At 36.7% G+C, this 27,904-nt stretch overlaps 1 protein-coding gene across 1 annotated transcript in view; it reads right to left on the minus strand.

The window, feature by feature from the left end:
- Positions 1-1,153: 1,153 nt before the first annotated feature.
- Positions 1,154-27,904, minus strand: part of ZCCHC7 (zinc finger CCHC-type containing 7) — a 134,008-nt gene continuing 107,257 nt past the window's right edge. Inside the window, exons 7-9 of the mRNA XM_087957412.1 lie at positions 14,163-14,258; positions 6,941-7,058; positions 1,154-2,658 (exon numbers count right to left, since the gene is read on the minus strand). Coding sequence (XP_087813538.1) covers positions 2,198-2,658; positions 6,941-7,058; positions 14,163-14,258 — 675 coding nt within the window. The 3' untranslated portion in view covers positions 1,154-2,197. The remainder of the gene's footprint in view (positions 2,659-6,940; positions 7,059-14,162; positions 14,259-27,904) is intronic.

Here is a 27,904-nt window from a genome sequence, read left to right on the forward strand (position 1 = left end):
TTCTAAGCCCATCCCCCCCACTTTTGATCACAAACCCAGAGGAGACTATGTGCTTCCAGAGTGTATAGGATCAGAAAAAAAATTAAGACAAAGACAAGGAAGCAGAAACGTATGTTGTGCTTATGCAATACGCTAGTCCATAATACAGAAGAAAATATTTATGGCTGCTCAGGCTGCTGCTGGTTAATAGGATTGGAAAGAATTCTAGACGCCATGCTTTGCCTGTTTCTTCTCTTTTGCTATACCTGCAGTGTAGACTCCCTCAGTCAGGCCTTGGGTGCATCTCTGCAATGCTTTTTTTCAGAGATAAGAACTAGCCTCAGACACTTTCAAGGTAAAGACTAAGACAGTTTTAAAAAGACAAACATATTCATACCCATTTCTAATGTGTTGGTGGGATATAATATTGATTTGAATAGATAAAAACAGAAACCAAAAACAGATATGTAAAGGATTATTCTATTTTTTAAAATTAGAATCGTAGTGTCCTATATTCAGTTTATGATGCAGTTCATCATCCTACCTTGATGGTATCACTTCTTTGTACTCAACTGGATTTCCCTTCATTCTGTTCTGCATGTTGCTAAATGCTGTCCTGCCCAATATTAATGCTCAGCTGAATTACTTTTCAAGCATTAATTGCAAAGCCGAATCCTTTCATCTACAATTTCTGAATTTCACCTTCCACCTTGCAAAAGAGAACATTTATATTAATATTCCTGCAAGAGCATCTTTCTTTTGTAAATTTCCTATGGTGTACTTATAACCACAATTTTGTCTACATACCAAGTCCTATTAACTCTAGACTATAGCATGGATAGGTTACTCATTAGATGTTCCAGGCAATAGTACTAAGGATGTAGGAGATGATCAAGTTGAGTCCAAGACTGGGATCAAGCTTGTAATTGGTTTCGAGTCTCTTCAAGCCCACGAGAGATCTAAGTCCAGCCCCATTCTCATCTACTGCCAATTTGCCTTGATCTGCAGTAGTTCAGATTCTTGTAGTGAGCTTGCATGGATTAAATTTGTAGATATTTGAACAATCTTGGTCCCTGGTTTCTTGTGCCTGACAAAGATGTTATATGTTTTATTATTATTATCATATCTTGATTACTTGTTATTTTAACTTGCTAAAAAAAAAACAGACTCAGTATAAAAACAACATTTTAATGTTTAATAATCAACCCTTATGTAAAATGCATCTTTTTACATAGAAATTAGCAAGAGTGAAAAAAGCAGCACGTTTGGGAAGCTGAAGTCTTACTGGAGATCATATGAAATTGACAGTATTAAAGAAAGAAGATGAAACACTTGATTTTGAAAAAGAAAAAAAAGTGAGCTTCAAAATGGTTACTTTCCCTTTAAGTATTGCAACGTTTTTCAGACATAAATTTTGAATTGCAATTCAAAGTACAAAAATACCACATTGTAATAAAATGAGTTATAAAATAATTTATTTCTCAGAAACATGAAAAAGCCGTACGTGATTATCTACTTTAAAAATTGGACTTCAATGCAGCTTACACTTTCTCACTTGAACAAAAACTGACCTGGCCTGTCAAATCAAATTACAGTGCTAAGTCCTTGGCAAATTTGAGGATAATCCTATCTAAGAATGTGGCATAAGATGGCCACATCCTGAAACACTCTGCTGAGAAAATAAATTAGGAAGCAAATAATATTTCTCCTACAACATCCTTCCCTGTTTCTTAAATCCATTCCACACATTTTTCAAAGCAAATCAGCAGAGGAAACATGATACCGCTACGCCTTCCTAAGGCCTGTAAACGCAAATCACTTACACTTCCTCTTTTTGTCTCTTCTTTTAAGCAGGTGAAATGGTTACCTCCATTTGTTCTTGTATCCATACCTGGGTCACCTGTCAATTTGTCTACTTTTCCTTCAAAATTTGCGTGCAAATAAACTGTATGCATTAAGCAGAAGTATTTTGAGACACAGATTTACAAAGAGTGTGTGCAACTGAGGAACCTTTTTTTTTAAAAAAAATTGCTTTCATCTTGTCACTCCCCACCCCCTTTCCTCTATAGTCCATCTAATGCAGGAATTATAAAAACATTTATCAAATAATGTACCTCTAATGCATAAATAACTTTGTCATTACAAACCCAGATGCTCTCCTTGTGGAATGGTTACCGAGACACACTCTGTGCTGTGATAGAAGGAATAAAGTTCCACCTCAGATCAAGCTGGCTTTCGGTGTCGTTTTCTTTTTCTTCTGTTTGATAAGAAATAAACTTTCATCCCTGGTACAACTACTGTTTGTGTGGCTCCTCTGCTTTTTCTTTCTCTTCTGCCTTTTTGCTGACTCCATAGAAACTCGGCGATTTTCAGTTTTGCCAGCTGCCAAAAAGCCAACACTTTGATGAGGAGGAGTTTTCCTTCTGCACCTCTTATGTGCATTCACGTGGCCACCTCTAGGAAAGCATTCTTCTATCATATAGTTGTTCTGAACTTCCTTCTTACGCTTCCTTTCTTTGACTAGATCTGCATGAGACTTTTTCCTTAGGTTCTTATGATTTCCTTTCTTGCCATGTTCCTTCCAAACTTCCCTCTTTTTCTTATGTTTGTGCTCTTCTCGATCATAATCTGTATGTGGTCTTTTTGGAAACTTTGTTAGAAGGCCAGCGTCCTGAAGTTCTGCAAAATAAAAACGCTTGATGATACTTCTCTTAAATACTGAACACTGTACTTGTTACTCCCTAATTAGAAAAATCGATATATATCCTGTTTGCAATAAAATAAATGTAATAAAATAAACTCTTGAATATCTATCAATTTTAGAGGTAATTTCTAAAAAACACACCGAGAAGCACACTGATAATGGATCAAGCCAGCTAAAATGGATGTAATACCCATGGGAATTCCAGTTCATAACATCTAGTGGACACCAAGATGGGAGCCATTTTATATGTTTGATCTCAGAGTGTGAAACCTCAAATCAAATATCCGATACCAAAATTGGATAAATCTTCCAATAAAGTAATTAGAAATTAGAATATCTTTGAAATCAAGTGATTCTTGATAAAATACAAACACCTATTTTAAGCAAAAAGTTGAACAAATTTAACTTTATTTTGGAAAGTCATGTGAGACAATCCTGAGAGGAGACTACCTACAAGAGCCTCGGTGGCGCAGTGGTTAGAGTGCAGTACTGCAGGCTACCTCTGCTGACTTCCGGCTGCCTGCAATTTGGCAGATCGAATCTCACCAGGCTCAAGGTTGACTCAGTCTTCCATCTTTCTGAGGTGAGTAAAATGAGGACCCAAATTGTTGGGGGCAATATGCTGACTCTGTAAACCGCTTGGAGAGCATTATAAAGTGGTATTGCTATTATTACAAATAAGCTAAAAATTTCCTTTTTGCAGATTCACTGCAAATTCTTGACTTATTGAGGAGCTCAAGGAGATGAAGCAGGACATACCAGTAAATACTGCTGGAAGAAGACCCATCACAAGTCTGATTGGATGATGTAACTGACCAGATGGTATTTGAATCTACATAGTTGTGATTCAAATAGTAGAAAGGAGATATTTTGCTGTCTTGATTGCGTTTGCCAAATGCCACCTAGCAGCTCTTTTTAAAGTATCTCATTTCCTATTGGGGAAAGATAAACCCCATCTGAAGGGCCTCTATGACGAGGAAAGTTAGACTTCATTTTGGAAAGGGGAGAGCATATAGAATATACATTCATCTCTCTTAGCATCTTTGTCCCTGATGGGCACAATCACCACAGAAAGCAACAGTTCCCAGTATAACAATACTCAATATAACAATTGTATAGATATATTGAGCCAAAGCTTTAATAAATAAAGCTGTCCTTGCTGATGATACCCCAGCATTCAAAAGCTGATAGCCATATATTTGGGCCTTGAGTCATACATGCAACGTGAGAACCTCTCACTCAGTCCCTAGAAGAACAGATTCAGATTGACTCTCTCTGAGACAGAGAGTAATGAACCAAGTTGTTTTCTCCCATTCAAAGGTAGTTCACAATCTGGAGGTTTTGTGACTGGAAAGCCTTTGCATTATTTTTATCTCCAACCCACCATTTGTGGACCTTCCTGGATTGGGCAGTCGCTTGTATGCTAGTTATCTCCTCTTTCCATTGTGGTAATTCATTCACCTTGGATCTGCTCTTGAAGAAATTTTGGAATCAATAGCTGATGAAGATACATATAACCTGATACACCTAGGTGACCCTGCTTCTTGAAGAGCTGAGCTGGTTGCCAGTTTGCTTCCAGATGCAATTCAAGATGCTGGATGCTGTCATTAGGGTCCTAAATAGCTCTACTCTAAGGGACTGTCTTCACTTGTATTCATCTGCCTGTCCACTCAACTCAACCATGATCAAATCAACTCAGCCATATGATCTATTCTTACAAGATTGCCACTGGAAGGGTGATTTTCTGATAGCTATCACTGTATTTTGGAAATCCTACTGTGATTTGGTCAGCTCTAATTCTAATGTCAATCTATGTTTTGGTACATTGGGGGGGGGGGATTCCTCTTGAACCTTAATGTTCAAGTTTTTATTTTATGAGATTGTTAGCCATCTAGAACATAGAGATCCGATATTACACACACGAAGTATTGTTCTTTTTAGAGAAGAGATTACACAAACTATAATGAACTAGTTTCCAGTTTGGCCTTCTGACATTCTGGAAGTGCTGAGCGCTTGTAGCAAAAATCAGGTTGATGTTTGTTTATTTGTTTACATTTTTAAAGGGCCTATGGTGGATTTTTTTTTGGTGTAAATGGAAATATTTGGCATTTTGGCATCTGAAACGCTTCCATTTCCATCCTTAAAATTCTCACAAAACAGCTGTTAGGTTATGCAGTCAAAATTTGGAAGGAAAATGGCTGAGGTTTCCACAGACTTTGAAAGGTTTCAAAGGTAGAAATAAAGACAGAAATTAATCAGAGGCAACATATTCTCATACCAGCTTTTTTTTTAACTGTGCCACTAGACCTTGACTAAATTTTGGCTAAATGTCACTAAATTTTGGCATGATTGTGGGTTATTGGGGGGCTGCAGATAGGAGTACTGGGGACCACATGAAGCCTTCTGGGCAAGGTTACCCATCCTAGATTAAGTTAAAAGAGGCAGTAAACATAATAGTAACCTGAAATTTTTTTAAATAAAAGCAAAATCACTAAATCTATATGTACACTGCTCAAAAAAATAAAGGGAACACTTAAACAACACAATGTAACTCCAAGTCAAGCACACTTCTGTGAAAGCAAACTGTCCACTTAGGTAGCAACACTGATTGACAATCAATTTCACATGCTGTTGTGCAAATGGAATAGACAACAGGTGGAAAGCATAGGCAGTTAGCAAGACATCCTCAATAAAGGAGTGGTTCTGCAGGTGGTGACCACAGACCACTTCTCAGTTCCTATGCTTTCTGGCTGATGGTTTGGCCACTTCTGAATGCTGGCGGTGCTTTCACTCTAGTGGTAGCATGAGACGGAGTCTACAACCCACACAAGTGGCTCAGGTAGTGCAGCTCATCCAGGATGGCACATCAATGCGAGCTGTGCAAGAAGGTTTGCTGTGTCTGTCAGCGTAGTGTCTAGAGCATGGAGGCGCTACCAGGAGACAGGCCAGTACATCAGGAGATATGGAGGAGGCCGTAGGAGGGCAACAACCCAGCATCAGGACCGCTACCTCCAACTTTGTGCAAGGAGGGACAGGAGGAGCACTGCCAGAGCCCTGCAAAATGACCTCCAGCAGGCCACAAATGTGCATGTGGCTGCTCAAAAGGTCAGAAACAGACTCCATGAGGGTGGTATGAGGGCCCGACGTCTACAGGTGGGTGTTGTGCCTACAGCCCAACACTGTGCAGGACGTTTGGCATTTGCCAGAGAACACCAAGATTGGCAAATTTGCCACTGGCGCCCTTTGCTCTTCACAGATGAAAGCAGGTTCACACTGAGCACATGTGACAGACGTGACAGGGTCTGGAGACACCGTGGAAAACGTTCTGCTGCCTGCAACATCCTCCAGCATGACCGGTTTGGCAGTGGGTCAGTAATGGTGTGTGGGGGCATTTCTTTAGGGGGCCGCACAGCCCTCCATGTGCTCGCCAGAGGTAGCCTAACTGCCATTAGGTACCGAGATGAGATCCTCAGACCCCTTGTGAGACCATATGTTGGTGCGGTTGGCCCTGGGTTCCTCCTAATGCACGACAATGCAAGACCTCATGTGGCTGGAGTGTGTCAGCAGTTCCTGCAAGACGAAGGCATTGATGCTATGGACTGGCCCACCCGTTCCCCAGACCTGAATCCAATTGAGCACATCTGGGACATCACATCTCGCTCCATCCACCAACCTCACGTTGCACCACAGACTGTCCAGGAGTTGGGGGATGCTTTAGTCCAGGTGTGGGAGGAGATCCCTCAGGAGACCATCCGCCACCTCATTAGGAGCATGCCCAGGCATTGTAGGGAGGCCATACAGGCATGTGGAGGCCACACACACTACTGAGCCTCATTTTGACTTGTTTTAAGGACATTACATCAAAGTTGGATCAGCCTGTAGTGTTTTTTTCCACTTTAATTTTGAGTGTAACTCCAAATCCAGACCTCCATGGGTTGCTAAATTTGATTTCCATTGATAATTTTTGTGTGATTTTGTTGTCAGCACATTCAACTATGTAAGGAACAAAATATTTTAATAAGAATATTTCATTCATTCAGATCTAGGATGTCTTATTTTTGTGTTCCCTTTATTTTTCTGAGCAGTGTATATTTATTTATTTTATTTATTTTTATTTATTTGATTTGCCAATTGTTTACAAGATAATAAGTATAAATGTATACATAGTTGTGAATACATGAAATGGGTACATATAAGAAAAATAAAAGAATAAGAGAAACAATAGGACAGGGATGGTAGGCACGTTGGTGCGCTTACCTTGCACTTTTTTCTTTGCTCTCTGAAGGCTCCTCTTGATGTCATATTCATTGTCATAGTAATAGATGAAGGGGAAAGTAGGAAATGTCCCTCCAAACATTCGCTTCTCTGAGCATTCCTGCAAATCATATTTTAATATTATTGTCATACCTCTGGTTAATGCAAATACAAAAGAAAGAAATGAAAGAAATTAGCTTTTCAATTGGTAGTAAAGCAATCTGTTTTCTCTAATAATGCATACTGAACCTGCTGGTTTATCCCCCCAAAAGAGGGGCAAGATAACATAGAACATCATAGAGCCTCGGTGGTGCAGTGGTTAGAGTGCTATACTGCAGGCCACTTCTGCTAACTATCGGCTGCCTGCATTTTGGCAGTTCAAATCTCACCAGGTTCAAGGTTGACTCAACTTTCCATCCTTCCGAGGTTGGTAAAATGAGGACCCAGATGGTTGGGGGAAATAGGCTGACTCTATAAAACCGCTTAGAGAGGGCTGTAAAGCACTGTAAAGTGGTATATAAGTCTAAGTGCTATTGCTGTTGCAAATTTAAAGTGCACAAAATATCACTACAAATTTAAGGTGCAAGCTGATGAACATAGTTACAGATTAATCTAGTTTCATTTTGCCTATAAATTCACATAGTCCTGAAGTTACAACTATCCCTTTAGCGAATAACCAAAGTTAAAATGGCACTGAAAACAGTTACTTATGTCCAATCCTCACACTTACATCTACTGTGGCACCCCTACAGACCTGTGTTCAAAATTTGGTTGCTTAGCAACTGGCATGTTTACAACAGTTGCAGCATAACCACTTGCAACCTTCCCAGATGGTACCTACAAGTAAAGGTGATGCGGCAGCTGGATTTAATGACTCTGTGATTCATTTAACAGCAGTGATTCACTTAATCACAATGGCACAAAAAAAAACAATACTGAGTGTGAGTCACTTGACAACTGCCTTGCCTAGCAATGGAAATTCTGGTTCCAATTATGATCTTAAGTTGAGAATTACCTGTATTGATTCATTGGAAAGCTTCAAAACAAAATCAACCATATGTCAAATCTGAGCTGCATTTCACATAGGTCTATAATGAATAGCCAAAAGTTCTCCCTTACTTCCCATATAGCATCATCAGTAGAGATATTGTGCTTCCTTTGGGACCCTTAACAGTAAGTTCAAGACTGTCTTTTGGTACCGTATAGCAACAAAATTCCTAAACTATCTTTCTTGCCTATGAGAAAAATGTTCAAACCTGGAACAAATGGAAAGGAGAGAGGGACTTCTTTCTATGATCTTATGTTAATTTCGACTTGAACAGACCAAAAGAAATCTCTCCAAACCACATCTTATTCTATCTACAACTGTTGCTGCTGTCTCCATTTGGTAAGATATTCCACCTCTAATTCTGGAGTCTTCTAGGCTCCAGAATTCAAATATCCAGGATGAAAGTAAGAACTCACTTAATTAAGAGATTAAGAAATTAATTAATTAATCAATTAAGAAATCCAGGCATCTTACTTACTTACTTACTTACTTACTCGCTTACTTACTTACTTTATTTATTTTTTATTTTATTAATTTTATATGCAGTTCAACTCACTGTACTCTGGTAGCATTATCTTTCATCTAAAGACCACAATTTTAGAGCAGCAGATAGAAAAGTCACAATGAACAAAAACCTTTGCTTTTGTAGGAAATAATGGTTTAATCACATTGGAGCATTATTTATTTATTGAACAATATTTGCACATCGCTGTAATCACAAGGATTCTGGACAGTGCAAGAAACCAAAGCTAAAATGTTATGAAATATTCTTTTAATCCAGCAAATAATTGCATGATAATCATATTATTGGCCTTGGGTCTTTCTAAATGAATGAAAAGTTAGGGTCCGCTACAAAATACTCCAATATTTGGAAGCTATTACTGAAAAGGCCTGTTGTTCTGTCCTGGCCCACGAACTCTGGGGGGTGGAATGGAGATGATAATAGGCCTTTTTTGGTTGACTGTACTAGATAGGCAGGAACTTTTTTTTTGGTATCGTGGTCACAAAATCTATGCTAGTGGCTCAATAAGGCTTCCTAAAGAATAACTACAGACTGAATTGGGCCCAGAAACCTACTGATAACCTATCATAATGCTTAGTAATCTAAGTACTGTATAGATGTCCTGCAATAGTCTGGTAAATGACCATTACATTCTGGACCAGTTACAAATTCTGAGTCATCTTCAAAAGTAGCCCAACGCACAAAGTTATTGCAGGGCATAAATTATTGTTGCCAACAGGTAGGCAGGTAGGTTAGTCCAGATAGGGAGGAAATTGACATATCAGTCAGAATAGGGTGAAGGATCCTACTAATGTTTCAAAGAACCCGGAGTTCAGGAAAGTCTCAAATCAGGGCACAGTTCTATTTGTGGAATCACAATTCTATCAATAGTCAGACTGTCTTATATTACTTCAATTATACGGTATTAATAAACTTCAATTCCACTTTAGTAGAATATGATCTAATGTTATGTCTGCTCATATCGGGCAATCAATCAGAAAACAATACCCTAAAATGAAGGAACTATCAAGGAGAAAACCACAACCCAGCCAATTCTGGCAAAACAAGCTATTGTATATAAACAGGGAACAAACTTCACACTCAGTAGCACTGATGATGTTACCGTACCTTACAAGCAAACAGCCATGCTCAGAGAGCATCACAATTCAACCCTGAGCTCCTTATATTTTTCTCTATTGCAGTGGTTCTCAACCTGTGGGTTGCAACCCCTTTGGGGGTCGAACGACCCTTTCACAGGGGTCACCTAAGATCATCGGAAAACACATATTTTCGACGGTCTTAGGAACCGAGCCATAATTTTATGGTTGGGGGTCACCACAACATGAGGGACTGTATTAAAGGGTTGCGGCATTAGGAAGGTTGAAAACCACTGCTCTATTGGATTTTGTGTTTCTCCTTTTACATCCTTATAGCTTCCATACCCGACGGTATTTCAAGATTTCTGTAGCATTTTTAGTCAGCTTGTCTCTCTCTTTCTTGCAGAGAGAGAAAGAGCGAGAGAGCGAGAGTGAGAGAGACAGAGAGAGAGAGACCAAGAGGGGGGGAGCAGTCGTCTATCATACACATGCTGATGACATCTCATTCTAAACCAACAAATAACCTTTCCCAATTAATAACTTTGATTTGAAACAACTGGTTATTTAATGTAAGTGAAAAGATCACCTGCCAATTTGTACGCAATGTACCTTGAATAAAACTTCGTTCTGAAGCTTCTGAAGTATATGGAATTTCTTGCCTGAAGTGCAACTCTCTGCATACCACACATGACTAGGTGCAGCTTTCCCTAAATCCCCTCTATGCCTGAAACCAATATAGTGAATTCTAAGAGAAATATTGAGGTCGCCCAGAACAAAAGAAAGTAGGAGGGAGGGATGAGTGAACTCACAGATAACTACTAAAAAAAAAAAAAAACTTCAGTTACAGATAAGTAATCAGTTCTTCACTGTGGTCTCTGTGATCATACACTCATGGGTGAATAGCTGGTCTATTATCTAGAGGGGCTTAGTGCTCATAAGGTACAATACAAAGGACTGCAGCTCTAAAAGCTACATCCTTTTGAGAATGAAAATCCAGGTGGGAATGCTAGATGCAGATAGAAAGTTGTCCTACATCATTATGACAGGGGAATCTAAGGATGAAAAGATGCAGATGGAATCCTTGCTCTTGCAAAGTGACCCCAGATCAGAAGAGGGCACTTTGGGTTGCTGATCTTATAACAAAATCTGATGGCTGCAACCATCAATTTTCAAAAAAATCCACAACATCTGGGATGGACCCCCCCAAAAGCTAAAAACATATACTGATTTCAGTGAAAGTGAAAAGCAAACGAAGAACAAAGGGAATGACTTCTCAGTTATTATCTGGAAAAGGGGTGTGCAGTTATGTCCTGATCGCAAAAGAACACAGGCCCAAAATTTTCGGCGAGACATTTTTATAAGGTCAAGAAAATTCTGAGTGAGCCCTGCTTAGACCCAGGCATGTGAATCATCATGATAAAGAATAATTTCAGGGAAGAAATAAAGATCTCTCAGTGATTTTCCATTTACTTCTAACACTGCTTTCTAGTGATTTCATGCATAGCTATTAAATGAGGATAAATAATCTTTGATTGCTGTGGAGTGTACACTCCAAAGTTTCTGGAGATGCTGTAAAGACAGATATTCCAAGAAGATGGCCTTTCCCTTAGTAGCTTGACAGTAAAACCCTAGTGGATAAAGAAAAAAAAGCAGAGGCCTCTAAAAATAGCCACTCCTACTTGTTTTAACATGGATCCATTGAATAATAATCTGAATAGTGTATGACATGCACTTCCCAGACCTGTCTCTTCTAAGTCAACTGCCACTACTGCCACATGCTTTGTATTTTTAAATACTCTGGAGATGTTCCTTAGCACCACAGGTAGAACACACAGGATAGAAATCTCAGGCTCTTATCAACACACCTGAGAAAAGTTGTATCTGACTGACAGTTTGGAATGTGAATGCTAGGCAGTGTACAAACTCTCTGCTTTGTTTTGTTCTTTTGGGGTCCTGCAATGTGCAGATGTGGGCCCAAATGTGACTAGTAAGATTTAACTAACATTAGGATGAGTCCTCTGGTTTAGATTCTTGTATGAACACATTTTAGAGGAAAAAGATTCTCAGCATCATTCACTCGATTGCTAATCCTGTAAGTTGCTTTTCAGCTCCCAGTTTCCCAAAACAATATAGGTTAATAGCTTGTTCTTTGCTTCTACTGATGCTAATAGTTGTAGATTCCTAAACTAACATATTCATTATGGTTTACAGACTGGCCATTGACTGCAGTAAAGAATATGACTGAATGACTGAATGAAAATGGATGGATGGATGAATGAATGAATGGACGGATGGACAGACAGACAGACGTATTAATTCCTGAGGATTGTGACAATGTCTATAACACAAGCTGCAATGTCTTCATAGTTTCTCATTCCTGATATTCAAAGAAGAATTGAAAAATGCAAGATCTGTTCCTGCTATGAAGCTGCTGAAAACAGTGATCTGTTTAGAGACTTGTACATCTGTTTGGAGACCCGTTCTTGCTTCAGAACACAGTATAAGGCAGATATCTACCGACCATTGAATCCAGATGATTTAATTAATATACAACTGTTCTTAAGGATAGTTCCAATTCATTATAATGAATACTATTTGGTCACTAAACAACCACTCTTAACTATTGACCTTTTCTTAATCAAACCCTTCACTGCATTTATCAACAAACAAATGTATTGGTTAGTACCATTTTGACATGCCTACAGATTCTTAATTCTCTTTTATAACAGGTTGGTGACAGTTAAAGTTGTGATTTGATATCCCTGTCTTTGAGAAATGACAAGTTCTTGTAAAATCTCAATGAAGTCAATGAAATGTTAACATGTTCCATTAGGTCAAAATAATTCCAACTATTTCTAGAAAGAATTATAGAACAAGGAATTCTGTACAGATCATATGTAGTATTTTTAAATATAAATCCAAATAAATTCCAGGAAATTTTAAACAACACACCCATTTTTAAACTATGTTAGGAGACTATGCTATTTTTAAACCAATCAATGGGCTGTGTTTTATAACGTACAGGATATTTATCATAATAAATGTCTCCCATTTGCTATTTTATTTTTACTCCCCCGATAAAATTTTGTTGATATTCCCAACCACCGCTGTGTTCAAAAGCTCTATTTAACATTCTGATAATCTATTGAAGACCTCCAGCTCCATGCAATTAAAACAGTCTTCCTGCCTTTCTCCAAACACAGATGGTTGGGGGCAATATGTTGACGTTGTAAATCTCCCAGAAAGTGCTGTAAAGCACTATGTGGAGGTATATAAGTGCTATTGCTATATCTAACATACCTTTCTCCTCCTTTTCCCCCACAACAGCCACCCTGTGAGGTGGGTTGGACTGAGAGAGATTGTCTGGCCCAAGATCACCCAGCCAACTTTCATGGCTAAGATGGGACTTGAATTCAGTCTCCCAATTTCTAGTCTGGTACCTTCATCACTAGACCAAACTGACTCTAGTATAGTGCGTATGTGTACTGTAGGTGCATTTGTGTACTCAAAAAAAAACCCCATGTGTTAAGTATTTTCAGAAAAGATCTCTGTATGTGGTCAGCAGGCATTGAAAATGATTTTGTAGTTCTTAATCAATGAAATGTATACCTATTGCTGTTGAAATATACTGTAGATGAGAAAAACTGGTATTCTCCAATATTTAATGGCCTTTCAATATTTGTTATGATAAAGTTATTTATTTAGAGCAGTTCTAGCCAACATCTTTGTGCGGTATAAAGTGCAATTTTTTATGTTTTGGATTTAAACTGCATGGACATTTTAAAAACACTGATTTGTGAATCCCAATATTATTGATTCAGCTGTTTTCTTATAACAGTTATTTAAAACTGTCTACTTCAACACTACATCCAACTTTATATGTTTTTTTTAATGTCATCATTCTGCTAAACGACTAATTCCCACAACACTGTCAACTTATTAACTAAGACTGTATTACTATTATTCCTCTACTACTAGATTATAATAACACTTCCTAGTACCTTTCTCTTCCCACTTATGACTATAACCGTGTTGCTTGTATCTTTACTATTTATATTGTTTTATTTGTTTCCTATCATTTGATTGCTTATTAGTAACCTATGACTATCATGAAGTGTTGTATCTTATGATTCTTGATGAATGTATTTTTTCCCTTATGTACACTGAGAGCATATGCACCAAAGATAAATTCCTTGTGTATCCAATCACACTTGGCCAATAAAGAATTCTATTTCTATTTCTATTTCTATTTCTATTTCTATTTCTATTTCTATTTCTATTTCTATTTCTATTCTATTCTATTCTATTCTATTCTATTCTATTCTATTCTATTCTATTCTATTCTACTCGACAACTGTCTACTTCAACACTATATCCAACTTTATATGTTTTGGGCTTAAATTACAGGAAGGATGATTGGGAATACATACATCTAGTTTTTTCTAGATCATTTGCAGAATTTTTTAATAAGTATGTGGTATGCAATTTGTTATATAGAAATTGAAAAACAAATATGGATCTTATCAGAAATCAAAGTAACCCAGCAAATATGTTTATTCAGAACATTAAGAGACTTACAAATCCATAGTGGCCTTTCTTTCCACAGTTGTAACAGTATGCTGAAGCAGGTTGCACAGAATAAGAGTCAGCTGTCTTGAGTGGTCCTGGTCTAGTCTGAAACAAAAAAATTGGCAGCAATGAAACTTAGTAAAATCCAATTAAAATGAACTAAATTAAAACAATACAGTTTCACCATCCAATCAATAGCAGTGGAATTACATTGGAAAAAAATACATTGCAGTTATATTATACATTAACTTAAAAGTGAAAGCAGAATTTCTGGGAGGAATGTGGGATAAAATATATGTATGGATCTAAAGATAGATAGCATATAAACACAAACATGATATCCAATATGACCATCATAGGAGTACAAATTAACTTAGTGACAGAAGCTGAAATGTTGTTTTAATATACATACATAGACCTATATATACTGTATCTAGCAATAGCACTTATTACTATATATTACTTCACAGTGCTTTACAGCCGTCTCTAAGTGATTTACAATGTCACTATATTGCCCCCAACAATCTGGGTCCTCATTTACTGATTTCAGAAGGGTAGAAGGCTGAGCCAACTTTGAACTGGTGAGAATCGAACAGCTGGCTTTGGCAGAATTAGCTACAATACTTCATTCTAACCACTGAGTCACCACAGGTCTTATATCTATATCTCTCTATATGTCTATATACATACTGACATGCATACAGACAGACAGACATACCCACATATATACATGCATCCATACATACACACACAGAAAGATAGCAAAATATGAGAAAAATAGAGAGCTAGTTTGGTCTAGTGGTTAAGGCACCATGCTAGAAACCAGGAGATTGTATGTTCTATTATCCCCTTAGACATGAAAGACAGTTGGGTGACTTTAGCCAGTCACTTTCTCTTAGCCCAGCTTACTTTACAGGGCTGTGGTTGTGGGGAAAACAGGATGAGGAAGGAATATCAGATATTTTGCTGCCTTGGTTATTTATAAGAATAACAAAGACAGGATAAAAATAATCTAAAAACCATACAGAACCATAGCATAACATTTGAGTGTAAAAATGTATTCCTCTTAGTTTCTGAATTTATAAATTGCCATAAGCCCAAAGTATGATATTACAAGGCTCCAGCTCAGGGTGAACAAGCCTCATTGCATGGACATCTAAGGCACAACTGCTGTCAACGTTTGCTTTCATTTTGTGGGGAGAAAAGTTTCCATTGGTCAGGATTTTCTACAATTTCTTCAATAGAGAGCAAATATCAATTCATAATATATGTGGAATGAGAATTTCTGACTGCCTCAAAAACAATATCCAGGTTTCAGCAATTACACAAAATTGAAAACTCATTGACAAATGGTTGTAAATGGTTGATTATTTTTTTAAGGCCTGGGCCAGAATATTCTACACAACAAAGGCCTCTACCCATCTCACCACCTGGCCTGGGAAGATTGCATCAGCCAGCACTCAGTTGAAGCCATGTGGTCCAGACAAAGTGTACAAAGTTAGCTAAGACCCCCACCCTTGAGAGTCTGACAGCCAATGGGATAATTTCTTACACAGGAACAGGAAACACTAAGGTGGGGCCCAACAGAGGGCATATAGTTAAGGATCTCTTAGCATCTTGCCCTTCTTTTCCTTCACCCAACATCTTGACGCATGTGATCGTCCTTTTCACTTTGGAGCTCCAAGCCATGTGGTCCTGTCCACCATTAAGCCATCTTTCCAAACAGCCTTCATGTTTCCAGAGTCTTTTTCCCCACTTGGAACTGAACCCAGAAGGATATTTCTTCCAACAAAGGGGTCAAGACTCTGCAAAGTTTGAGAACTCCTGCTCCAAGTATCTAAATTTAGATTTAAGGCACAGATGAATTCTTGCCTTTATTTCCTTCAGATGTGGCAAGGAAGACCACTGCTAGCAATTTGGGAAACCTGACAGTCAAGGAGAAGAGCACTACCTACAGATAGGTTGAATTTTGTAGCATAAAAAGTCTTTTTTAAAACATCTTCATTAAACACATTTTCACTGCACAATAGAAACTGAAGAAAGAAAATCTGAGTTTAGCTAACACGGCTTAAAACAAGCAGACAAAATTAAATCACTACAGTATTTTATATATCTCAAGGAGGAACAGAATTTGCTGGCTTATCCTGGTGCTCTTACACAATCCTTGAAATGAATGGATAGAAAAACGTGAAAATTATAGGTAAACAGATTAATACCACTTTTATCTTGAATTTTTAAAAATGTTAACTAAGGATTATATCCAAGTATGAATACATCCTAAAAAATAATTTCAATCATACAATTAAAAACCTATTGTTTAATATCCATTTCTTAACAATTAACGTTAAGATGTGTGGAATCTTTCTATTTCTGAAATGTAATAATCACCATATTTGAACTATCTGAATACACTCCCAGAGTTGCTTATGATAATTAACTGATAACAATGACTGGTGAAAATCACTTCCACCAAATATTAGTTTGGCACCCAGTAGTGCAGAATATACATGAGAACAAAAAGATTTTATGAGAACATTATGAAAAGTAGCTTTTTTCCATTTCAAATCTCACAAAAATTCCTCAAGGAGTTTTGAGGCTGCAAGAAGGATGTTTTTTTTATGACCTCAAAAAATGTCTGTCGGACACTTCCTTTTGTTTATGTAATTGAAAAGGTCAGATTTAAGGAGACAAATTGAGTACTTGCCATTCAGTTTAACTATGCATTACCCCACTACAGCTGTCCAAAAGTCTAAAGAGGAAAAAGAACCTCATAATATGTTGTCAAGCTCACTAGATTCTAATTATTTCAGGTTTTAAAAAGCATTTAAGGTTTCTGATCCAATAGGTAGAAAATGATAGCAGCAGCTCTGCTATGGGATTTTTTTTTTTTGTTAAAAACATTTAAATAATCTATATTTTGTAGAGTGATATTTTGAAGATTACTTCACTATCAATATATAGAAGTAATAACCCAGTAGATAGCATTACCTATAAAAGGTCCATCCCATCTGCTATTCTTCCTGAAAGCTTTTCATGCACCAGTAAACTCAGTAAATATCAGAAGATAAAGCATAAGCCGACCACGCCACGGATTTACTCCTAATGTCTCCTCAAAGTGCAGCCCCGATGCAACGATTACAAATGATTTTCTTCTAATGTCATTTTACATAACCCTTTTTTCTGCATGAGTAGTTAGTGCAGAATGAGTGAATGAATGAATGAATGCCATTAAAACAGTTAATCATTATCTGGGACACTGGCCTTCCTCCCTTCTCTGCAAGGAATCTCCATGACAAAGGCCAAGAGATCAAAATGCCAGGGCTGCCTTCCTGGCCTATTTCTAACAGTAATTTTTTATGCAAATGGCCCTGCTGGGCAGCTCCCTTGGTGACCTTGAGATGCCCTTATCTTAAACTGACTTTGATCCAATAAGGCCTTCTTTTTATGAAGCTCATTACGAGATATGTATCTGACTTAAATTTCACTAATTAAAAGATATTATTTATTCGCGGGTTCCTCACCCCACCCCCTACTATCTTACAGCTACATATGCAGACAAAGGGGAGGAATTATAGTACGCTGTAAAATGGACAACTTCTTTTTTTCAAATTTCAGTTGAGAGCAATCAATCGGTGGTCTTATTTCTCTTATTTGCACTCTGCTTTCACTCTGGATTCCTAAATATTATTTAGATATTCCCATTAAATATTTCTTTTAACTATTTAAATATCTATTTTGGTACAGCAGTGCTGGAGTTCCATGTACCCCTAAAGTATTCATGGAAAGAGCACAATTTTGATTACTTTTTAAAAAAAATTATGCTACATTGCCTTGCACAACACAAGGACCAGTGAGTTTGCTTTGTGAAGTTTTCAGTATCCCCACTGTTTCCAGCTTCCAAAAACTCCTAACTTACTGCCCTACAATATATATTGCAATATTACAAGATAGGCATATACTTTTTAAAATATAAATTCCTAAAACTCACTCCAAAATTTATCCCACCACAGGTATAAATGCAGTTCTACTCACTATGCTATCTTCAGTTCTTCAAAAAGTATTAAGAACAGTCCCCTACCCTACCCCACCCAGGGTCTTCCTAGAGTTTTGTCATTGACCCTTATGCAAACCTTGATTGTGAGCTCTAGTCCTGCCTTAGGCATGAAAGCTGGGTTGGATGAACACTCTTTGTCAGCCCATGTGTGACAAGCCAGTCAGTCAATTCCTGTCACCACCAACGGATCGGACACTTGTTGATTAAAAAAAATAGCACTTGCACTTGTGGAAAAACACTAGGAAGACCTGGGGATGGAGGGAGGAGACTGTTCTTCAGGTTTATGACAATTCGCCATGGCCAACTCATCACAGCCAACTTGCTGAACGACAAAAGTTACATTAATATCAAAGAAATGGTGGCATAGAATCATTAAAGGAAGGATGCAAAATGAGGGATAGAATGAAGTGTGAATGACAAAAATTAATTTTTTTTTATTATTTTAAATAATTAAATTGAATTGTTACATTGTCCTGCAGTGAGTTAGCGAGCAGTGAGTTGGCTGTAGCAAGTTGTCCGGTGGTGAGTTGGCCATGGTGAGTTGGCCACAGCTAGTTGGCTGCACCTACAGAAACTCCAAACTGAGTAAGAAAATTAAACATAGCCAAACTCTTGCAAGACCACAAATCTTACAAGAATTAAATATTATATGATGGTACTCTTCTCTTTCTTCTCCTAAAAAAGTGGCTAATCTCTGTTACAGAGTACTAGCATTACTTACTATTATGCTTGGGAAATTTTGAAAAGTCCATGTGTTTTATAAGTCAATACTGTATTAGATTGTCCAATCTAAAGATAAGATAAGCTATTAAAAACTATAACCTTGACTGTCCTCCTTCAGTTGAATTCTGCAAAAAACAAAGCTCATATGTAAGAGGTTTGTTGACCTGAGCAACAAGAACTGCAATCATCTTAATGTACTAAAGCAGTGGTTCTCAACCTGTAGTCTGTGGACCCCTGGGGGGCCGCAATGTCGTCATAGTAGGTCTGCGAAGGCTTGAGGAAATGTTATGATCTTGAGTTAAGTCTTGGTGGTCCATGGTCAGTGGCCACAAAAGATATTTAAAGGGAGTCCGTGGTAAAAAAAAAATTGAGAACCATTGTACTAATAAGAACAGTGGTAGAAACTCAAGACCCCTAGAATCAGACAGGATTAATTTTCTCTATTCCAGGGCTAGATAATTTTTTAAAATTTCTCTAGAGAAGAGTACCTGAAAAAATTACCCAGCCAGGAAAATCCATTACAAGAATAATAGTATTTAAACAATGCAGGGAAAATGAAAGATATATATAATCAAGGAATATTCTGAAACAGCCTCCCTTGCATCATGTATTTTAAAGGAGTTAAAACAAGGTATTAGGATGATCAAGCCATCACCTGAGGACATCCCAGACTGTCACACTTCAGCTCTTATTCCTTAGGTTTTAATATAGGCTACATTTCAGGTATTCTAGTAGGTTTAGCAGCTCTCTTAGTCTGATTGCTAATTTCAGTGTATTTCAGGGGTGGGCAACTATGGCCCCTTGACAACCTGTGGACTTCAACTCCCAGAATTCCTGACTCCGGAATTCTGGGAGTTGAAGTCAACAGGCCACAAAAGGGGCCATAGTTGTTCATCCCTGGTCTACTTGGTAAGTTATGTAAAACTCTAATTGGCTTCATTGGATTTCCTCTGAAACTTTATTACCATTGGGTTTAAAAAAGACAAGCTAATTATTAAACCTCTAGTTTATGAGCGTCAAATGGACTTGGCTAAATTATCAGATACCATCTAACCTGGAGGTAGTTGTTCTTGTTTTCGTTTTATTTTTATCCTACTGGACAAATTCCTTATCCTTATCCATCTAAACACGACAAAGCAACACATAACTTTTAAGTTGTCTTGCCTCATATTATACCATCAGCCGTCTTAGAGAGTATATGCTGTAATAATCCTGTGGGAGATAAGATTTGCCCCAGAGGTACAAAAAATATTGAAACTTACTTATGTTGCATCGTACAGATCACACCATCACAGAATTTGCACTATATACTAACACCAGTCTATTTCAAACTAAAATATGATTTGTATTTGACAGATATTGACTCAGCTGTTACACCCAATATTGCCACATTATGTGCTAAAGCTTGTAATCTTTGCCAAATAAATCTTCACGAATTGATTTAGTGATAAACCAAGTAGGCCCAGAGCTTTATGCTGTTCACTGCTAACTTTTGCATGACTGTACTTATTCTGGATTGGTCAAAAGATTGCAATGGTGATGTTGAATGTTTGTCTCAGGGACATTCTAAAAAGAATAGAATGGAATGGAATAGGGCTGGAAGGGACCTTAGAGGTCTTATAGAACACCTCCTAGCTCAAGCAGGAGAACCCATACCATTTCAGACAAGTGGCTGTCCAGTCTCTTCTTAAAAACTTCCAGTGATATAGCGCCCACTTCTGACAGCAATCTGTTCCACTGGTTAATTGTTCTGACTGTTAGGAAGTTTCTCCTTAATTCCAGGTTGTATTTCTCCTTGATTAGTTTCTATCCACTGTTTCTTATACTGCCCTCTGGTGCTTTGAAAAATAAGTTGTCCCCTCTTCTTTATGGCAGCCCCTCAAATACTGGAATACTGCTATCATGTCACCCCAGTCCTACTTTTCTCTAGACTAGCCAAACCCAAATCGTGCACCCATTCTTCGTATGTTTTAGTCTCCAGGCCTTTAATCAGTTGCTTTTTTTTTACACTTTCTCCAAAGTCTCAACATCTTTTTTGCAGTGTGCTGACCAAAACTGGATGCAATACTCCAGGTAGTCCTTCTAAGGTTTTATAAAGTGGTATTAATACTTCATGTGATTTTGATTCTATGCTTGTTTATATAACCAAGGATTGTATTAGCTTTTTTTGCTGCTGCCACACACTGCTGGCTCATGTTTGTGACCATCCACTAGGACTCCAAGGTCCCTCTCACAGTTATTGTTTTTGAGTCAGGTTTTGCCTAATCTTTACTTGTACCTTTGGTTTTTCCTGCCTAGATGTAAAACCTTGCTTTGCTCTACATTAAATTTCTTTTTTGTTGGGTAGGCCCCATTGTTCAGTCTCTCAAGGTCTTTTGGGATCCTGAGCTTGTCTTCTGGGCTGTTGGCTATTCCTGCCAGCTTAGTGTCATCTGAAAATCTGATGAGTTCCCCCTTCTATTCCCTCATCTAAATCATTTGTGAAGATAGTGGGCCTAAGACTTATGGTACCCCACTGCTTACTTCTCTCCATATAGAAGTAGTACTATTAAGGACTACTCATTAAGTATGGTTTGTCAGCCAGTTAAAAATCCACCTGGTGGTGATGCTGTCTATCCCACATTTATCTAGCTTACAAAGAAGTAGGTTGTAGTCTACTTTGTCGAATGCCTTATTCAAATTGAAGTATACTATGTCCACAGCATTTCGCTGGTCTACTAATTTAGTCGTTTTGTCAGAGAATGAAATAAGGTTGTTTTGGCAAGATCTGTTTTTAACAAACCTATGCTGGCTTCTAGTTTATAACTTTGTTTCTAGATGTTTGCAGATGTTTTTTATTATATTTTAAATAAAAATAGATATCGATCTTAAATGATAGCTAATTAATGGCTCAATACATTTTCTGGACAAGGAAATAAATCTATAATATAAAACCAGTAGAAATATGAACTCTTATGCAAAAATGATTGATTATTTACTCCAATAGGGTCTTTATCTTGCACTCAACTGAGATCCAAATAGGCTCATACCAGAACACAGATGTAGATATTTTAATATGAAAGCTATAGAAGAAAGAAACAAGCATGTTATAGGCATATTTAACAATAAACAGGAGAAGAATGAAACAATACATATCATCGAGCTGAGAACTGTTATCCGATTTATTTTGAAAATGTGAGTTTATATCACCAGCTGTTTGTAATTTCTTTTTATTGTAAAGATAATGTCTTTAGTGATAATACCAATGGCATCATTTCATACTGTGAAGGAAAAAGCAAAAATAAATTATTCCTGTATTTTACTAAGAAAACAACAGATACATGAGATAAAGTGATTAATGATACGGTGTCTTGGAGGTTGAATGGCACTCAACAGGTTGCTACTGAAGAAGAGCTGAGGATCTTTTGAACTCCTAAAAGTATTTATGATGTTAAAGCCTTTGAGGTGCTTACTGTAGTTGTTGATGTTCAACGACATGTGTGGAAGGTGAAGAGTGTGTCCACACATGCTCCAGAAGGCAGCTCCTCACAAGAAAGCCTGTAAGAACCAGAGGGACTGTGCAGCTTGGAAATACAGCACTAGGAGCCGAGGGAAAAAGATCCGCCTTTTGTAATTTCAAGTGTAGCCTTTAATGGACAATGATCAAACCCCACTTTCTAACTTTGGATTATTATTCCTTAAAAGCTAAAAGATATCTTTGGAGCAGCAGTTTAATTGGACCATCTGGTGAACCTTCCTATGACCCACAGTGTGCCTAACAGAGAAGGAAAAGGGAAAACTATAAGAATTTAAACAATAGCTGACAGCAAAAAGCAAATTAATGTTTATATTATAAGTTTTTAAACAGACAGTTGTACTTTTATGGACTTTGTTTATATCTAGTTCCTTTGAATGGACGAATTAAATACTACATACCCTCATGAGAAAGCACTAAAAGACTGGCACAAAGATTGAAAAAATATAGAAATACTGACCATGAATGGATTGTGAAGATGACAGAACTTGCTGTTATGGACAAATTAAACTTGTCTGATTAAGGAAGGAACAATAACAATTTTTAAAAAATCTTGGAAAACTTTTATGGACTTTTTGCTAAAAATGGATAAAACTGAACTAATAATGTCAGGATTTATTGATTAAAAATCCTGTATTTTTATGGTGAGAAGGGAACCATGATATATAATTTTGGAAGTGGAAATGGTAATAATTATATTTATAACTGTTGTAAGGAAGAGCAGAAGTCACTTCTTTAGGTAATTTTTTTTCTTTCTTTTTCTTTTACTGCTTCTCACTTTTTCTTTTACTCTTTTCATATTTTTTCTTTTTTTTTAGTTTTTTTTATTTCTATACTTTTTAACCCTATAATAACCCTCAATAACAATTATATAGGTAGTTTGTGAGTATGTTGTTAAACATGTCATGCACTTCCCTTTCTATTAAATAATTCCTTACTTGAGCAGTTTTTTTAAAAAAACAACATTTATTATATACATAATAGCAGAAAGGTTCCTTTGATGTTGCTTTAAAAAGAAGTAGTAAAAATCAAGTGATAGCATCATCAGAGCACATAGATATACAAAATCATTATGGAAATGTAATAAACATCTGTTGAAGAAATGTGAGGTTTAACAATCTTAATTTCAGACAAGAGTATTTAAAACGCCGGTGGGTAAACGAATTTAATACATACTATATTATTTTAATACTGAAATCCCAAAAAATTATTCCAAAGTTTTTTCTTTGCAAATTATACTCATATTGTTAACTTTGATTTGAAGATGGAACATGGTAATAATTCTATTTAATTGTGATTTCCAACAGAATAGATTAAATAATAAAATATTTCAATACGTGTATCCAAGTGTCAGAATGAAATCTATTTCTATGGCTTCTGCCAATTTTTTACTATGGTAAATTTTGATTTGGCAGAATTCTAAACTGGAATACCAAACATAAAATTTGGAAATAAAATAAATGAAAAAAATATTTCTAACCCTAATCATACATATATTAGGTCTCAAAAGTCTTCTAATTCATAAACAATCCTTATAGTGAAATATTATGTGAAATATTTGTAATTATAAGTCAGGCTCCAGAACACTGGCTTATAATATCATCTATATGATTATTTCTCTTTCTCTTTCTCTTTCTCTTTCTCTATCTATCTATCTATCTATCTATCTATCTATCTATCTATCTATCTATCTATCTATCTATCTATCCATCCATCCATCCATCCATCCATCCATCCATCCATCCATCCATCCATCCATCCATCATCTTCTACATTGCTAATATTAAATCTTCACGATAAAATAAAACAAAACTTTATTTTTCCCTAATGGTATGCAATCCATTCAATGTTGCATAGCTATTTTGTATAGAATAAAAGATTTAAACAAGGCAGGGCATTAAAATTTCAATCATTTCTTATGGAGCTGTGAACTTTTTTTCTATTTTAAATATTAAGTCAAGTAGTTGAGGTATCCGCCTTAATCCTTAGAGACGACCTGTACATCCAAACTAAACATTCACACTTATGACAGCAATATAAATGGTCTTCTAAATTAATGTGCAACATTAAGTGAAATCGTTTCTTGGAAAGATACAGGTATCTATATTTTATTTTGTCATCTTAAACATATCTGGGTCTTTATGACCTTATTAAAAAATGTATTTCCCCCTCTTAAAAAAAAACATTCCTAGAGCAAATGGACTGCATAAATAAGCAATGTGCTATGAGGCTTCAGACTAGCCGATAAACCCTTTCAATTTTCATGCCAGCTTCTTCTTTTGTAATTCAAATCTGGCTGGAAACTGGCAGTTCTGAAAACTGAAACAAGCACTGCCACAAATACCTTGTAATGCTATCGACCTTGTCTGCCCATGCAGTGAGAAAGGGGGATGCATATGTGTCTGCAGTCATCCAGATAACACAACTCATTTTTTGGGGGGGTGGGGGTTGAATAACAGAAACCAGTCCAGACTGTGTACCAAAAGCAGAGTCACTACCAAGCGAAGAGGAGAGGAAGTCTCTTCAAAATACATACATTAAAAAACAACAACCCATAGACGGGGCTCAGCCGCTGCTTTCATTACCAATTTTAATTTAGCTCCTCCAGTTTGCCAACCAGATAAACTCCAGTGCTGTTTTTTTTTTTAATCTATTTGCCACATTTTATGTTCAAGATTATAGTAATATGAGGAAGAAGGAAAAATCACTTTTAGAGGAAATAAAGAAACAGATCCGCTTATCAGCATCCATCAGAAAGTTCATTAATCAGCCAGGCTTTGTGCCCCTTAAATTGAAAGGTTAAATAATCCTCTCAGGAATATTTCTAGGCGCCACTTGCAATTGTCAGTGTGGAGCTGCCATTCACAACACTCTGGATCAGTGACAGAGCATTTTGCCAATGTTTGGACCTCAAACAATGATGGACAAATGGCCTGGCTCACAAAGAACTCCTTTTAACTAAGAGGATGGAAAAGTACTATGAGCTTTGATGTTGATTGGAAATATGGTTGAGAGTGAAGGAAGACAGGTTGATGAAGGAAACTAGCATCCTTTATATAGGAACACAAGTTCAACTGTAATTGTAATTATATTTTAGAATCTCCCTAATATATTAGCATTTATGTACACACACGTATAAATTAGCTGCACAAATGTTTCTACAACTTGAAAAGCGACAGATGAACATGATGAAAATATTTGGCTATGCTGCGTCGAGCAGCTAGGCAAATCCCAAGTATATTTCTGGTTATTGACACCCTGCACTTAGCCATATTTTTACTATGCAGGAAATGACAAAAATAACCCATAATATGAAAAGCATTTGCATTTTTTTTAATAAAAGGGAACTGTGTATTAACATATTTGTTCACAGTTAGGAAAAAAAACGAATGAATACACCACAAGAAAGTAACAGGTGCAAAAAATTAAAGTTCTTTTTTAAAATATATTTCTGTGTTTTATTCTTTAAAATAGCCCTCTTATGACATAATTAAAGTCATTCAATGCATGTTATGTTATACTTAGACTGTACTATTCAATGCAGGTAACAATCAAAATAATTTCAAAGCAGATCTAATCCACAAAAGCAAATATGCTGGATATTCCATATGCCAATCTATTTAGTAATTCTATATACTCACTTTGTAGGGCCACCTTAATATCTAGTAAGATTATAATGATTTAGACCCTTATCTATCTACAATGTCTATCTCTCGCAATCCATTGAGCTGTAACTATCTGTGACTATTGTTCTATTATTTTATTTCTGTTCTATTTATACTCCTTCATTTTCTTCTTCTTTTATTATTGTAAGCATGATAGGTGGCAAATAAGTTTAACAATTAAACAAATAATGAAAACCATCTAATAATCTAATAGTCTTCTTGAACCTAGCCAAATGCTTATCTGGTCCAACATCTTGTTTCTCACAGAGGTCCACTAACATAAAGCCTAAAATCACGACATGAGGCCATATTGAATAAAATAGATCTATATTCCCTTGTATCTATACACACAATTTCTAAAATTAAAAAAAATAACTAAATTTCAATAAATCTGACTATATAATACTATAAATTATTTCTAAAACAAATCAATGTTTCCATCAGAATGAAAGCAGGCATTTCTGTAAGAATGATACTATCTAAAACATATTTTTGAAAACTATCAAATGAGTATTTTCTGACTTCCCAAAAGTAATCGTTAAGAGTTAATCATCTAATTCAGGAAGAAGCAACATAGATAAAAATTATATAAATAGTAGAATATATCAAGGCAATCTACTGAACATTGATTTAGCACAGAAGAAAAAATAGAGGACATACAGTTACAAGACTATAAATTTTTAATGACTGTTTGGGAAGCAATCAGTAAATCTGAAGTAAGCTTAGCAGTAGAATCGGCATATAGCAATGACAACAGTCTTTCATTTCACTAAGAACACCAGGTAAATACACCTGAAAAACACCAGGTAAATAGCAACAACTATTTTCACAACCATTCCTTCTTCAATGTGTCCATTAACAAAAGAATCAATACATCAGACAGAATTGAGGATATTTTCTATCTTTTTCATCTCCAGTCCTTCCAAAAGGTCCTTAGGCTATGAAGTTAGGTGAGTTGTGACATCTGATAAGTTTTACTGTAAGTGGAAATTGCTGATTGCAACTCAAAACATTAATTGCACTGTTTTAATGATTGTTTTAACCTAGAAACAATATGCCACTACCCACACAGCCATACATACATAAATTGTATGTATGTACGAACAAACAAACAAATAAACAGAAGAAGTTTCATACGCGCAGTATCTGCCAGTGGCTTTCACACCAGTTAGGACATGGAACTCGTATAGCATGCTGGAGACACAAAGTCTGTTGTGATTGGGCCTGAATGAGCAATCTCTGGGTCAACTTGTAGATCCAGAAAGTATGCCTTTACTGAAACATGTGTGCCCTCTAGAATGACACCACCCCCGGAAAATCCAGATGCCTCCCATGGCATTCAGGAAACTATTAAAGACCTGACTATTCTCCCAGGTCTGGAACAGGGTGAAAGCTGATACCAGATGGATAGGTTTTCTTTGATTATATATTGTTTTTAGGGCCATACTTGATTCTTTATTGTGTGGTTTGTATTTCATGTTTTTAATTGTAAGCCACCCAGAAAGGTTGGGAGTCAGGTAGCCCATAACTGTACAGCCAGACAACTAGCCAATCAGTGCTATTTTCCCACTAGAACTGCAAATAAACAAAAACACATTTCATTATTATGAATCCTGTAACAATCAAATATCCTTTCGGTTTCACAATTTAGAAGGTGGTTTTATGGTGGTGGTACTGTAATAAAAATCACTAAACGTGTCTCGGACACACACTGTTTAAAGTGAAAGGGGAAAACAGTGCTCCTACTGATTTCATTTCTTGCAAATCAGGCCAGCAGTCCCCTTAAAGGACTTCC

The sequence above is a fragment of the Notechis scutatus genome, chromosome 2 (genome assembly GCF_049901735.1).
Source record: "Notechis scutatus isolate UNSWTSFEM ecotype Mainland chromosome 2, rNotScu1.2, whole genome shotgun sequence".
In the NCBI taxonomy this organism is placed as follows: domain Eukaryota; kingdom Metazoa; phylum Chordata; class Lepidosauria; order Squamata; family Elapidae; genus Notechis; species Notechis scutatus.